Here is a 13,575-nt window from a genome sequence, read left to right as displayed (position 1 = left end):
AAGCAGCAGGGAAAAGGGAGGTTAGTGAAAGAGGTAATCAAGGGCCAGGTTATAAGAACCTCATACGCTGTGCTAAGGAGTTTGGTGTTTACTCTGTATAGGCACTGGGAAGCTCCTAGCAGATTTTAAGCATAGGAGTGCTATGATCAAGTTTAGGTTTTAGGAAGTTAACCCTGGCAGCAGGTGAGCAATGAATGGTAAGAGGTGAGACTGAGGCAAGAGAACCAGTGAGGTGGTTCTTGCAGAGGCTTACAAGGAGGGTAGAGAGGAAGGAACAGCAATGAGAGCCAGACGGAATACAGAAGTCAAAGAATATGGAGGAGAATAATACGGCTCTGTTTGGCTCATTAGGTTATCAGAGTATTTTAGTTCAGCATCCTGCAGAAGTTTTGAAACTAAATTGTGGCACAACTTGGAGACAAGCGCTTCTGTGATTAAATGCTGACTGTACTATTTCCAAACTGTGACCTTTGGTAAGTTCTTTTATATCTCTGTAACTCAGTTATCTCATCTTTAAAATGCAGATAATAATAGTATAATCTCATGGGACTGAATCTATCTTAAACTCTCTGAGCCAGTTTCCTCTTTTGTAAAATGATGTTATCTATATTTGTCCTGTATATTTTTGTAAAAATTAGAGAGAACATGTAAAATGGTTCTATAATAAGTAAGCGTGGTGCTATAGTAAGTACTTATTGAATAGTTGACTGATCAATGATGGGGAAAATAGATTACGATGTAAAGGAATAGTAGGAGAGAGGCTTCAATAAATGTAAAGGATTAAAGAAATCATGCAGACTCATGGGTGCCATGCAGTCCAGGGAGATATACAATTCATTGTTTTATATCATATGGCTGCCACATGTAAGACACTCAGTGATTATCTGCTGAATCGAGAAATAAACTACCAAATGCCTTTCCTTACCATTGAGAGTAAAACAGTGGGGAGTCGCAAACTGTATGTGCAAGGCAGTGGAAAAAAAACTTGGGTTTGAATTCTAATTCCAGCTCACATTAGCTATGTCATCTTAGAGCAATTAATTTACCTCTCTGGACCTCAGTTATTTATGTATAAAATTAAGATAATATGACCCGTTTCAGCAGGTCACTGTGAGGATCTATTCACTCACTAAACAAATATTTATTAAATGCCTACTATGTGCCAGGCAGCATTCTAGGCTCTAAGGATACAGCAGTAAACTAGACTAACAAAATCCTTAGCTGCAGGATGCTTATATTCTAGGGGGCAGGTAGGGAGACAATTTAAATAACTTTACATATACATCTTTACAGAATGTCTCAGGTGGTGATACCTGCAACAAAGAAAAATAAAGTAAGGGAAGGGAATAAAAATTGATGGGGGGAGGGGGCACTATTTTACATAGGGTAGTCGGGGAAGATCTCTCTGATGAGATGACATCTGGGCACAAACCTGAATGAAGTAAGGGGGGGATCAAGCCATATGGATATCATTTTTTTAAATTTTGTTTAAAGATTTATTTTATTTTTTTTTAAAGATTTTATTTATTTATTTGACAGAGAGAGAGAGAGACAGCTAGAGAGGGAACACAAGCAGGGGGAGTGGGAGAGGGAGAAGCAGGCTTCCCGCTGAGCAGGGAGCCCGATGCGGGGCTCGATCCCAGGACCCTGGGATCATGACCTGAGCCGAAGGCAGATGCTTAACGACTGAGCCACCCAGGCGCCCCAGAAGATTTATTTATTTGAGAGAGAGAGAGAGTGTGTGTGCGCGAGCGAGCACATGGGGGCAGGAGCAGAGGGAGAGGGACGAGCAGACTCCGTGCTGAGCATGGAACCAGACGTGGGGCTCAATCTCATGACCCTGAGATCATGACCTGAGCCAAAATCAAGAGTCTGACATTCAACTGACTGAGCCACCCAGGTGCCCCTAAATTTTAAGTAGGCTCCACACCCAACACAGGCCTTGAACTCATGACTTCAAAATTAAGAGTTGCATGCTCTACTGACTGAGCCAGACAGGCACCCTGAGCCATATGGATATCTAAGGGAAGAATGGGCAAAGATCCTGGGGTAGGAGAGTCCTCAAGGACTAGAAAGGGAGCCAGTGTACTAAAGCTGAGTAAGTAGTAGTACACAGATGAGGGAACAGATTGTGTAAAGCCTTGTAGGATATGGTAAGGAGTGTAGATTTTATTTATTTATTTTATTAGTTTCAGAAGTAGAATTTAGTGATTCATCAGTTGCATATAACACTCAGTGCTCATTACATCACATGCTTTCCTTAATGCTCATCACCCAATTATCCCATCCCCCCTCCCCTCCAGTAACCTTCAGTTTGTTTCCTAGAGTTAGCATCTCTTATGGTTTGCCTCTCTCTCAATTTTCATCTTATTTTATTTTCCTTTCTATAGATTTTATGTTGAGTAAGATGGGAGACCATTGGAGAGTTCTGAGAGAGAAGTGACATAAATTAACTTGATTATTTTTTTTAACTTGATTATTTTAAAAATAATCATTCCGGGGGTGCCTGGGTGGCTCAGTCGGTTAAATGTCTGCTTTTGGCTCAGGTTGTGACCCCAGGATCCTGGGATTGAGCCCTGCGTTAGGCTCCCTGCTCAGCGGGGAGTCTGCTTCTCCCTCTCCTTCTGCCCCTCCCCTGCTCGTGCTCACACACTCTCTCTCTCTCTCTTGCTCTCAAGTTAATAAATAAAATCTTTAAAAAAAGGTTTTAAAAATAAAAAATAAAAAGAATCACTCTGATTTTAGTGTGAAGGACAGAAGAGAAAAGTAAAAGCAGGGGCATCAGTTAGGAGGCAGAATGATGATAGTAAAGATTAGAAGGAGTTTAGCAAAACAGAAAGCATGAGACCTGACACTGGAGCTGAGAAATGGTTTGATTCTGTATATATTTCAAAAGCAGAGCTGAGAGGATTCATTAAAGAATTGGATGTAGAGGGACAGAAATAACAGTGTTAAGGATGACTCCAAGGACTTTGGCCTGGGCAACTAGATGAATGGAGCTGTCATTTACTGAGAATGGGGAAAGAGCAAGATGGCGGGGGAGTTAATGTTTGAAATGCTTAATAGACATGCAAGTGGAGATGATGAAAGAAAAATGCTGGGTGAACTACCTAGCAGAATGCAAATATTAGCTATATTTAACCACTGTTATTAATATCCTTACCTTAAGAGAGAAAAGGCTTGCTTAAAAATGGTATCGTTCCTCAGACACAGCATCTACAGCAAAATAGCCATGTTAGGACAATTTTAATTATTCATAGCCTTCCAAGCACTTCTTCAAAAAAAGGCTAGAAACCAAAAGTACACAAACCAAAAAGGACCCAAAGCCTCTTGTCTAGGAAAGAAGCTATCCTTCAGTTAATACTGAACATGTAGGCAAACCAAGGTCATCTTTGCTCTTACTCCACCCACTACAGAAAATGCTAAAAAACAGAAGTCCCCCTTCCATGCTGCCTTTTTGTTGTTGTTTTTTACCTTATTTTCCTTTTCCAACGTGATCTATTTTTTTCTACTACCAATCAACAACTATGCATCTGCCAAGCACAGGCACCATGCAAGGGACTTTACTCTTTCCTAATTCTCAAACACTGCAAGACAATTTTACAGGTAAGACAACTGAGGCCCACAGAGTTTATATTCCGAGAAATTATAGCTAAGAAGCAGCTAAGGGGACTGTTTTACTCCAAAGGCTATGCCTCTGTTACAGGGCACTGTCTCAATAATAATAATGACACCAATATCAACAAAACAGTAATAATGAGAGGAGGCAGTAGCAGGGGCAGCTTCCCTCCCTAAGTTCCCCCCAATCCCACTCTTTCAAACTCACTCCACCCTGCTGCACTCGAAACATCAGTGGTATAGCTTTCCTATGGGAGTGTTTAATATAGAGGTCTTTTTATAAAGCAACTAGATAATAAATACTAAATGTCCTAAGGCTCCATGACATGAAGAGAAAATCCTGTCCTCTAAGGGTAACAATTTAAATCCCTTCAACATGTATCTGTTAAAATCCTATTACACAAAAACAAAAGAAGGTCTGAGAAACTGTCACAGACAAGAGAAGCCTAAGGAGACATGATGACTAAATGTAATATAATATCCTGGATGGAATCCTGGAACAGAAAAATGACATTAGATTTTAAAAAATGAGAGAAATATGAATAAAGTATGGGCTTTAATTAATAATAATATATCAATATCAGTTCATTAATTATGAAAAGTCTACCATACTAATGTAAGATAGCAATAGGGAAAACTAGATGTGAGGTAGATGGGAATTCTCTGTACTATTTTTGCGACTTATCTGTAATTCTAAAACTATTCTAGGGATGCCTGGGTGGCTCAGTTAGCCTCTCCTTCAGCTCAGGTTATGATCCCAGGGTCCTAGGATCGAGTCCTGCATTGGGCTCACTGCTCCGAGGAGAGCCGGCTTCTCCCTCTGCCTGCCGCTCCCCCTGCTTGTGTGTGTGCGTTCTCTGTCTCTCCGACAAATAAATAAATAAAGTCTTTTAATAAATAAATAAACAAACAAATAATCTATTCTAAAATAAATTTTATTTTTATTTTTATTTTTATTTTTATTTTTTTTAAGATTTTATTTATTTGACAGAGAGAGAGATAGCGAGAGCAGGAACACAAGCAGAGGGAGTGGGAGAGGGAGAAGCAGGCTTCCCGCCGAGCAGGGAGCCCGATGTGGGACTCGATCCCAGGACCCTGGGATCATGACCTGAGCCGAAGGCAGACGCTTAACGACTGAGCCACCCAGGCGCCCATAAAATAAATTTTATTTTTAAAAAGGCTAGTATATGCCAACTGCTCTGTTGAATATTAAAGGAAATATAAAAACAAAATGTAACAACAAAGACAAACTTTGAAAATATTATGCTAAGTGAAAGAAGCCAGTTACCAAGAGCCAAATATTGTATGACTCCATTTATATGAAATACCCATAACAGGCAAATCTATAGAGAAAGTAGATCAGTGGTTGCCTAGAGCTGTAGAGTCTGAGCTGGTGGGGATGACAACTAAGGGAGTTGGCTTGAGATTCTCTCTTTCCTTGTCCCTCTGCCCCTCCCCCCCCACACGCTCACTTGCTCTCTCTCTTCCTCTCTCTCTAAAATAAATAAATAAATCTTTTAAAATATCTATATTCTGTTCACTCATCTCTATTCTGTTTGTCATGCTTGATAGATCTCGGGCCTGGAGGAACCTTAGACTCATCTGCTCTAACTCCAGAGAAGAGAAGTACTGGCCAAGGTATGCTGGCTAGAGGCTAGAACTCCTGTCTCCCGGGGCTCCTTGTTGCCTTTCCTGCCTTCTATGCTGGCCAATATTAGGTTAAACATATTGCACACATAATTACAAAGTCTTTTAGTATCTGATTTAATTGCAGTTTTTAGGATTGCCTATGCATTTTGCCCTTCCTTCCATCTATTCATATCCTTTCCAATCTTCGTGACCTCACATTCTCTGGGAGACTTTTCCTAAATTTGCTCAAACTGCTCCCTTCCCCTGCTCCAATTTTTTTTTAAAAGATTTATTTATTTATCTGAAATAGAGCATGCACGCAAGTGGGAGGCAGGGCATAGGGAGAGGGTCTGAGCCAAAACCAAGAGTCAGATGCTTAACCAACTCCGCCATCCGGGCACCCCCAGAATATATTCTTAAGTGGGTCACTTCATACAGAAGAGGAATTGAATGGGAAGAAAGATCTAGATGACACTGATTTTTTCCTCACTTTAATCACTCAGATCTCTGAGTCTCTACAAAAGCAAAGGATTTAATTATCTAAAAGCCAGGCTTAAGGGTTGACAACTTTCTGGAAGACATTCAAATTGTGGTGTGAACTCTCCCTTTCAGCTCTGGGAAATGTGCTTCCTCTTCCCTGCAATGCTCGGCATTATTTATCAGAACAAAAGTAATCTATTTTGGGACTATATCCACAAATACCCGCTCCTCCCAGTCAGCAAATGAAAAGCGGCTATAGCCCTGCAGCAAATAGAAGAGGAGGATGGTGATGCTAGTGAAGGAATGAATGGGGACACAGCTGCCGCAGTGGGTTACAAAAATACTTGTGCCATGAGCTCGGGAGCCAAGAACAGGGGGACTGCACAGCTACCAAAGACTGAAGTCATGGGGCCAAATCTATACTGTCTGACTAGCTTCACACACCTGAGCCCCAGGTGAGTGGAGACAGTAGTGAGTCAGGGACCCATGAGGCAGGCAACTGAAAGCTGTTTTATAAGTATTAACAGAGTACATTTGTGTATTAACAAATATTTAAAATAGCAGTTACTATCGCTTATTGAGTATATCCTTTGTGCTCATCACCTTACACATACTATTTCAGTTCATCTTTACACTAATCCTCTGATAGAAGCATAATTGAGATAATTGCCTCTAATTTATAGAGGAAAAAACAGAGGCTTAGGAAAATTGCCCAAAGTTATAGGTTTGATAAGAGGTGCCAAGAATTCAAACCCAAGGCTGATTGAATCCAAAGCCCATGTGTTCCATTCTACCACACTACCTCTCCAAAGAGTAATACCAATTAGTGAAATTCATATGCTAATAATAATAGCATCAATAATCCTACCATTTGTTGAGTACCTGCTATCTGCCAAACATTTCCTTTATTTTTTTAAAAAAATATTTTATTTATTTATTTGACAGAGAGAGAGAGAGAGCACAAGCGGGGGGCGGGGGTGGGCAGGCAGAGGGAGAGAGAAAACCCGATGCGGGACTCGATCCCAGAACCCTGGGATCATTACCTGAGCTGAAGGCAGACGCTTAACCAACTGAGCCACCCAGGCACCCAAACATCATTTCCTTTAATCCTCACAACCATTCTGTGAGGTAGGTTTTTCTACCCCCATTTTACTGTGGGGAAACCAAAGCTCGGAAAGGTGAATTAATGTGCCTAAAGCACACAGCTGGCTAGTGGTGTTCTAGCTGACCTTTTCCTAAGTTCTTTCAAGATTGCTTTTCTTTATAGTTTTCCCTTTGGCCAAGTCTCTTCTTAATATGTTTAATAGGTTGACTGTCAGAGTCTGTCTTTGCACTGAGTCTTTATGGAACTTAGACCTGGGTTTGAGTATCAAAACTTCCATTTTAATAGTTGTATGATCTTTGGCAAATCCCATAAGGAATACTTGGCCTCACATACGTATGATCTAATTTACATAAGATGACCAGAACTGGGACGAGCAAAAACCACTGAATTGTCCATCTTAAAAGGGAAAATATTATGGTATGTGAATTATATCTCAATTTTTTAAAAAAGAAAGAAAAGAAAGAAATATCTGGCCTTCTAGCATAACTGCTGGATTGTATTTCTAGGCCACAGTTGAGCTTTGTTAAGCCCTATATCCTACTTTCCTCCAGGGCTAAATTGTTTAGAAATACCTGTGGTTACCTAAAATGTTAAGTCCAATCCCCTACCTTCTCCCCAAGTCTCATCCCCATATTTCTCTACATACTCTCCCTTGATCCAAGCCCCACTGCTCCTCTCCCTCCCAATTTCTTCTGGGACCTCTGGAACTTCAAATATGTTCTCATTTCGGGGCCTCTGCACATACTCTCTCTTTTTAAATTCTATCATTCTTTACGTTTTAGTCATGTAGCATCCTCAAGAAAACTTTCCTTACTGCTCAGACTTACTTGGATCCTGCTGTTACACACTCACATGGCACCCAGATTATTTCTTTTGTGGCACTTATCACAATTAGTTAAGTAGTTATATGTTTAATTAGCCTGTCTCTCTTGCTAAGAATACAAGCTCCATAAAGACAGGAAACTGCTACATCCCAACATCTACCATACTCCCTGGCACACTGTGGGTGGTCAGTAAATATCTCCTGATTGAATTAATAAATCCCTCCAAACCTCACTTCCTTAGCTTTATTTTTTTTAAGATTTATTTATTTACTCTGGGTGGGGCAAAGAGAGAAGAGAGACAGAATCCCAAGCAGACTCCCCCACTGAGCGTAGAGCCTGACGAGGGGCTCGATCCCACAACCCCTAGATCATGACCAGAGCCAAAGCCAAGAGTCGGACACTCAACCAACTGAGGCACCCAGGTGCCGCTCCTTATCTTTAAAGAGGTTATAAAAATATTTACCTCATAGAATTCTTGATACAATTATATGTTAATATATGAAAAGGACTTAGCAAGTGCAAGGCACATCATTAATGATCAAATTGGTAGCAGTGATGATAATGGTGGTGATCGTTCCGCTCATTTATTAAACAATATGTACCCTTGTATGACAGGTGTTGAAGGTAAAACCATAAACAAAATAGTAAAATATCCCTGTCCTGCAGAATTTACATCTAATAGTGACCAGGATATAGCCAACTTCTTGACCATTTTCCTGGGCTCCTGGACTCCCTGACCTTCTATGCATCCTGAAATTTGTGTCCTCCTATTTCGCATCTTATGTCCTCCTAATTCATGTCTGTTGGGTTTGTCATTTGCTTCAGTCCTCACTGCAGTTTGCTCATATGAACTCTGCTCCATGTTAGCCTTCAATGTTTTCACTTGAAAACATCTTACTATGAGATCAGTCCCCAAGGTTGCTCCTTCTGGCATACCTTTTGTGATCTGCTCTAACTCCAGAGAGGGGAAGTACTGGCCAAGGTATGATGGCTGTCTCCCAGGGCTCCTTGTTGCCTTCCCTGCCTTTTATGCCGGCCAATATTAGGTTAAGCATATTGCACACATAATTACAAAGTCTTTTAGTATCTGATTTAGTTGCAGATTAAATTGTATTTCTAGGCCACAGTTGAGCTCCCCTCCCTTAACCATATCCTGTGGTTCAGAGATATGGTAATCCCTGAGAAAAGAACAGTTATCTCAGGGTGAGTGACATCCAGACCTAAGCTAAATACTCCAGGACCATCCATTTTCTGTGTAAGGTAACTCATCAGGTGAGTCATTACTCATTCCCTGGTGCATTCTAACTTCCACAGACATCATCCTGCCATCCTGATTGATCAGTATGTTTTCTGAGGTTTGATGAATATCAGCATTATGGTCTTAACACTACTTCTACTTACTACTTCTGCTGAGCCAAAAAAGTATGCGATTCCACCCAGTTTTATTCCAGTAAAGCTGGGCTTTTCATTCATTTAAAATGTGAAAGGACTGTAAGCTAAAAACATCTTGGGCTCCCAAGGAAAGAGTACTGAGCTAAGAGTTTGAAGTTCTAGTCCCAGCTCTAGCATGTACTTACATGTAATGTCAACTTTTGTTCAGTCACTGATTCACTCAATATTTATCAGGTACCTACTTTAGGCCAAGTACACTGTAGGTTGGGTACATATACATATAAAAAAAAATATAGTTGCCTACCCTCAAATCTTTCTAGTGAAGACAGTAGATGTGCAAACATTGCAATGTGAGATCAGTGTAATGGGTTTTATAGGAAAGGGAAGGATTGGCAAATTGGAAGGTCAAGGAAGGTTTTCATTCCTCATTTCACAGATGAGGAAAACCAAGATTACCAAATTAATGAAATGTGAAATACTCAAAAAAGGAAAAGCAGTGGGGTCTTAGGAAAGATAGAAACAATAGGCTCCAGTCTCAGCTCTATGGCTCACTTAAATGGCTGTTGACCTATAAAAAAAAAAAGCATTCATTAATTCAGGCATTCAGTAGGACATCTGAGAACTATTATGTACCAGACACTGCCAGTAGCTTCCATTTCCTCATTTGTTGTGCCTACGAAAATCAAATGAAATTCTGAAAATGAAAGCAGTATATAAACTGTAGAATAATATTCATATTCCTAAAAAAAAGAAAAAAATAATATTCATATTCCTGCATATATAGTCCTTCACACCTTACAAGTACTATTATTTACATTATCTTCTATAATTGTTACAACGATTCTAATGGTGGCATTATCATCTGCATTTTACAGATAAGAAACTGAAGCACAGAGAGGTCAAATAACCCACCTAAAGTCATATACATAGCAAGACATAGAACCCAGGTCTGATGCAAATCCCCTGGGTTTTTCTTTTTTTTTTTTTTTTAAGATTTTATTTATTTATTTGAGAGAGAGCACAAGCAGGAAGAGCAGCAGAGGGAGAGGGAGAAGCAGGCTCCCCATGGGAGTCTGACCTGGGCTTGACCCCAGGACTCCAGGACCATGACCTGAGCCGAAGGCAGACACCTAACCAACTGAGCCATCCAGGCACCCCCCTGGGTTTTTCTTACAAATGTAAAGTATTAACACTTCCAGACAAGGCTGGACAAAGATGGTCACAAGGCTACATATGATTAGATGCCAAGAGATAATACCAGGTAGTTCAGAAAATAAACAGTCACTTTAGCCAAAGTAGTCAGAGAGGTTTTATGGAAAAGATGAGACCGGAGCTGGGTGTTGAAGGACGGAGCATTTGGATAGGTGGTGAGAAGGGTAAGGGCACTTCAAGTGAGGGCAGAGGGGAAGAATAAAATCAGTAACAAAGGCAGGCAGCAGTGGCATCAGACTTGGAGAGGCCCTATCTGCCCTTTTATCTTTAGGTGATGCCCTAATGACACATTTACATGGACTCTCCTGTAGTATGGAAGGGTAGGAAACAGTATTCCTTGAAAACTTATGCCTCCCTTTCAGCAGTCCTCAGAATCAAAGCAAATAGAGCAGGAGCATGGAGTCACCAATCTGACCATCTTTAACAGTGGAATTTTGAAACTTCTTGATTTTTTTCTATTATCCTTTCACCATATCTGGCTAAATTCTCATAATTAAACTAAGGTGAATATTAGTGAGTTATTTCATAAAGTAAGGCTTAAGCCATTAAGGAAACAAGCCTAAAGATATTTAGGGACCACCCCAAGATAACTACTGGTAGATCCATGAGCAGCAAAGATCATGCTGACCTATATATCATGGACATAAATATTCTACAATTAATGCCTAAAATAAAATTTTAACATAAATTGCTAAAAGTAAGTCATCATTCTGAGCAGCATTATACAACCAAAAGAACACAACTGAAATCTGTTAAGAGGGAAAGGGAAGACCAAGGAATGCATTTATCGTGATTCAGACGGTTTTACTGCAGTCATTTAAGGTTTTGTAAGTAAAAATTTAGTATATTACCCTTTTCCTATCGCTAAGTAGCCTCACATCCCAATCAGGTCACGGAGTCAGAATGGTATACTTAGAAAACACTCTGAAAGCGCAAAAATAAAATGACCCGCTCAAGGTCAGACAGATTTTCCGCACTGATCCTGGTTCCGAGATTCCCACTGCGGGGCTCTTCTCTTTCCAGGCCAATGGGCGGCGAGGGTGGCCGGTGGAGGGGGCGGGGCCCACGGGTAAGCGCCTCCGAGTGCGCCCGGGAAGGAGTGGAGGGAACACAACCCTTGACTACAAGACGCCGCGTGTGCTGCCGGGAGAGCCTTGTTCTCGCCGGTGTCTCATACCCGGATGTCTGCAGAGGCGGTGATCGCCAGGCTGCCACCTCCCAGCTCTACTCTCCCCACCACCCCCGCCGCGCCCAGCGTGCGTGGAACCTACGTTACCTTTCCCAGAGCTCCGTTCATCCTTTGCTGCTGCGGCCGGTAACTCTGTGCAAGCTGAAGACCCGCCCAAGCTGCAGCGATCCCCGGGCGTCTGAAAACACTGACGGAACGCCTCAACCGTGTCCAGTAACAATATGCGACCGAGACTCACTCAATCCTCGCAGCACCTTGGTTCCGGTAGCTTCTGAGACTCAGTAGCTAGAAAACTCTCCAGACTCCGCCCTCGCTACAGCTTAAGTGTCACCTTCACAGCAATTCTTCCAGGCAGAATTAATTGCCACCTCTGTGTTGTCCCCATGCTTTGCACACGATTCTGCTATGTCAACCACCATACTGTGTATTATTTGTTACTGTCTCTTTCACATGTTTGACTGTGAGTTCCCCAAGGACTGAGATCCTGATTAATTCATTCCAGTAGCTAGCACAGGACATGGAGATCAGACTTCTAACCTTGATTTAAAAGCTGATTGGCCCTAAGTGAGCTTTTCTGACAGTCAGTTGCCTCATAATAATTGATAATAACTACTTTCTACTGACTGACCATTATGTACAATGCATTATGCTCAGAGCATCACTTAATTTATTCCTCACAAGCCTGTTAGTGAAATATTATCACTTGATTTTACATATAAAGATATTCTGAGAGGTTAAGAGACTTGTCTGGGGCCAACCAACTGAAGCAGAGCCCAGTTTCAAACTCAGTCTCCTTTACGCAAAGGACACACCTCTTCTCATATGAGATAATAATGTCACTGCACATTCAATTACTTACTTTAAACACATTAACCATTTACTTAGCATGACTTTGTGCCAGTCCTTTGATTGAATCTTGGGAATACAGAGATGAATAATACATGGTCCCTGCCCTTAAGCGGCTCAAAGAGAATTTCATCAAACTAAAAAGCTTCTGTGCTGCAAAGGAAACAATCAACAGAGTGAAGAGACAACCTACAGAATGGGAGAAAACAGTTGCAAACCATACATCTGTTAAGGGGTTAATATCCAAAGTATATAAGGAATTTAACTCAATAGCAAGAAAACAAGCAACTCGATTTTAAAATGGGCAAAGCATGGGGCACCTGGGTGGCTCAGTTGGTTGAGCGACTGCCTTCGGCTCAGGTCATGATCCTGGAGTCCCGGGATCAAGTCCCGCATCGGGCTCCCCGCTCCGTGGGGAGTCTGCTTCTCCCTCTGACCCTCCCCCCTCTCATGCTCTCTCTATCTCATTCTCTCTCTCAAATAAATAAATAAAATCTTTAAAAAAAAAAAAATGGGCAAAGCCATTTGCCACAACGTGGATGGACCTAGAGGATATTATGCTAAGTGAAATTAGTCGGAAAGAGAAAGACAACTGTCATATGATTTCACTTATATGTGGAATCTAAAAAACAAAACAGACTCTTAAATATGGAGAACAAATTGGTGGTCCAGAGGGGAGGTGGGTGTGGATGGGCGAAATAGGTGAAGGGGATTAAGAGGTACAAATTTAGGTTATAAAATAAGTCACAGAGGGACGCCTGGGTGGCTCAATCAGTTAAGCATCTGCCTTCCGCTCAGGTCATGATCCCAGGGTCCTGGGATCAAGTCCTGCATCTGGCTCCTTGCTCAGCAGGGAGCCTGCTTCTCCCTCTGCCTGCCACTCTCTCTCTCTCTCTCCCCCCGACAAATAAATAAAATATTTTTAAAAATAAAATAAATAACAGAGATAAAATGTACAGCATAGGGGCGCCTGGGTGGCTCAGTCGTTGGGCGTCTGCCTTCGGCTCAGGTCATGATCCCAGGGTCCTGGTATCGAGCCCCGCGTCGGGCTCCCTGCTCCACGGGGGGCCTGTTTTTCCCTCTCCCACTCCCCCTGCTTGTGTTCCCTCTCTCGCTGTGTCTCTCTCTGCCAAATAAATAAAATCTTAAAAAAAAATGTGCAGGATAGGGAACATAGTCAATAATATTGTAATAACCTCGTGTGGTGACTGATGGTGATTACACTTATCATTAATGAGCACTAAGTAATGTATAGAAGTGTCAAATCAATATGTTGTACA

At 41.5% G+C, this 13,575-nt stretch overlaps 1 protein-coding gene across 1 annotated transcript in view; it reads right to left on the bottom strand.

Moving 5' to 3' along the window:
• Positions 1 to 13,575, bottom strand: part of MRPL48 (mitochondrial ribosomal protein L48) — a 64,002-nt gene that overhangs the window by 38,771 nt on the left and 11,656 nt on the right. The window contains exon 3 of the mRNA XM_078058544.1: positions 3,164 to 3,216. Within this exon, the coding sequence (XP_077914670.1) occupies positions 3,164 to 3,216 (53 nt within the window). The remainder of the gene's footprint in view (positions 1 to 3,163; positions 3,217 to 13,575) is intronic.

Source organism: Halichoerus grypus, chromosome 11 (genome assembly GCF_964656455.1).
Source record: "Halichoerus grypus chromosome 11, mHalGry1.hap1.1, whole genome shotgun sequence".
In the NCBI taxonomy this organism is placed as follows: Eukaryota; Metazoa; Chordata; class Mammalia; order Carnivora; family Phocidae; genus Halichoerus; species Halichoerus grypus.
This window is presented reverse-complemented; position numbering and strand designations above follow the sequence as displayed.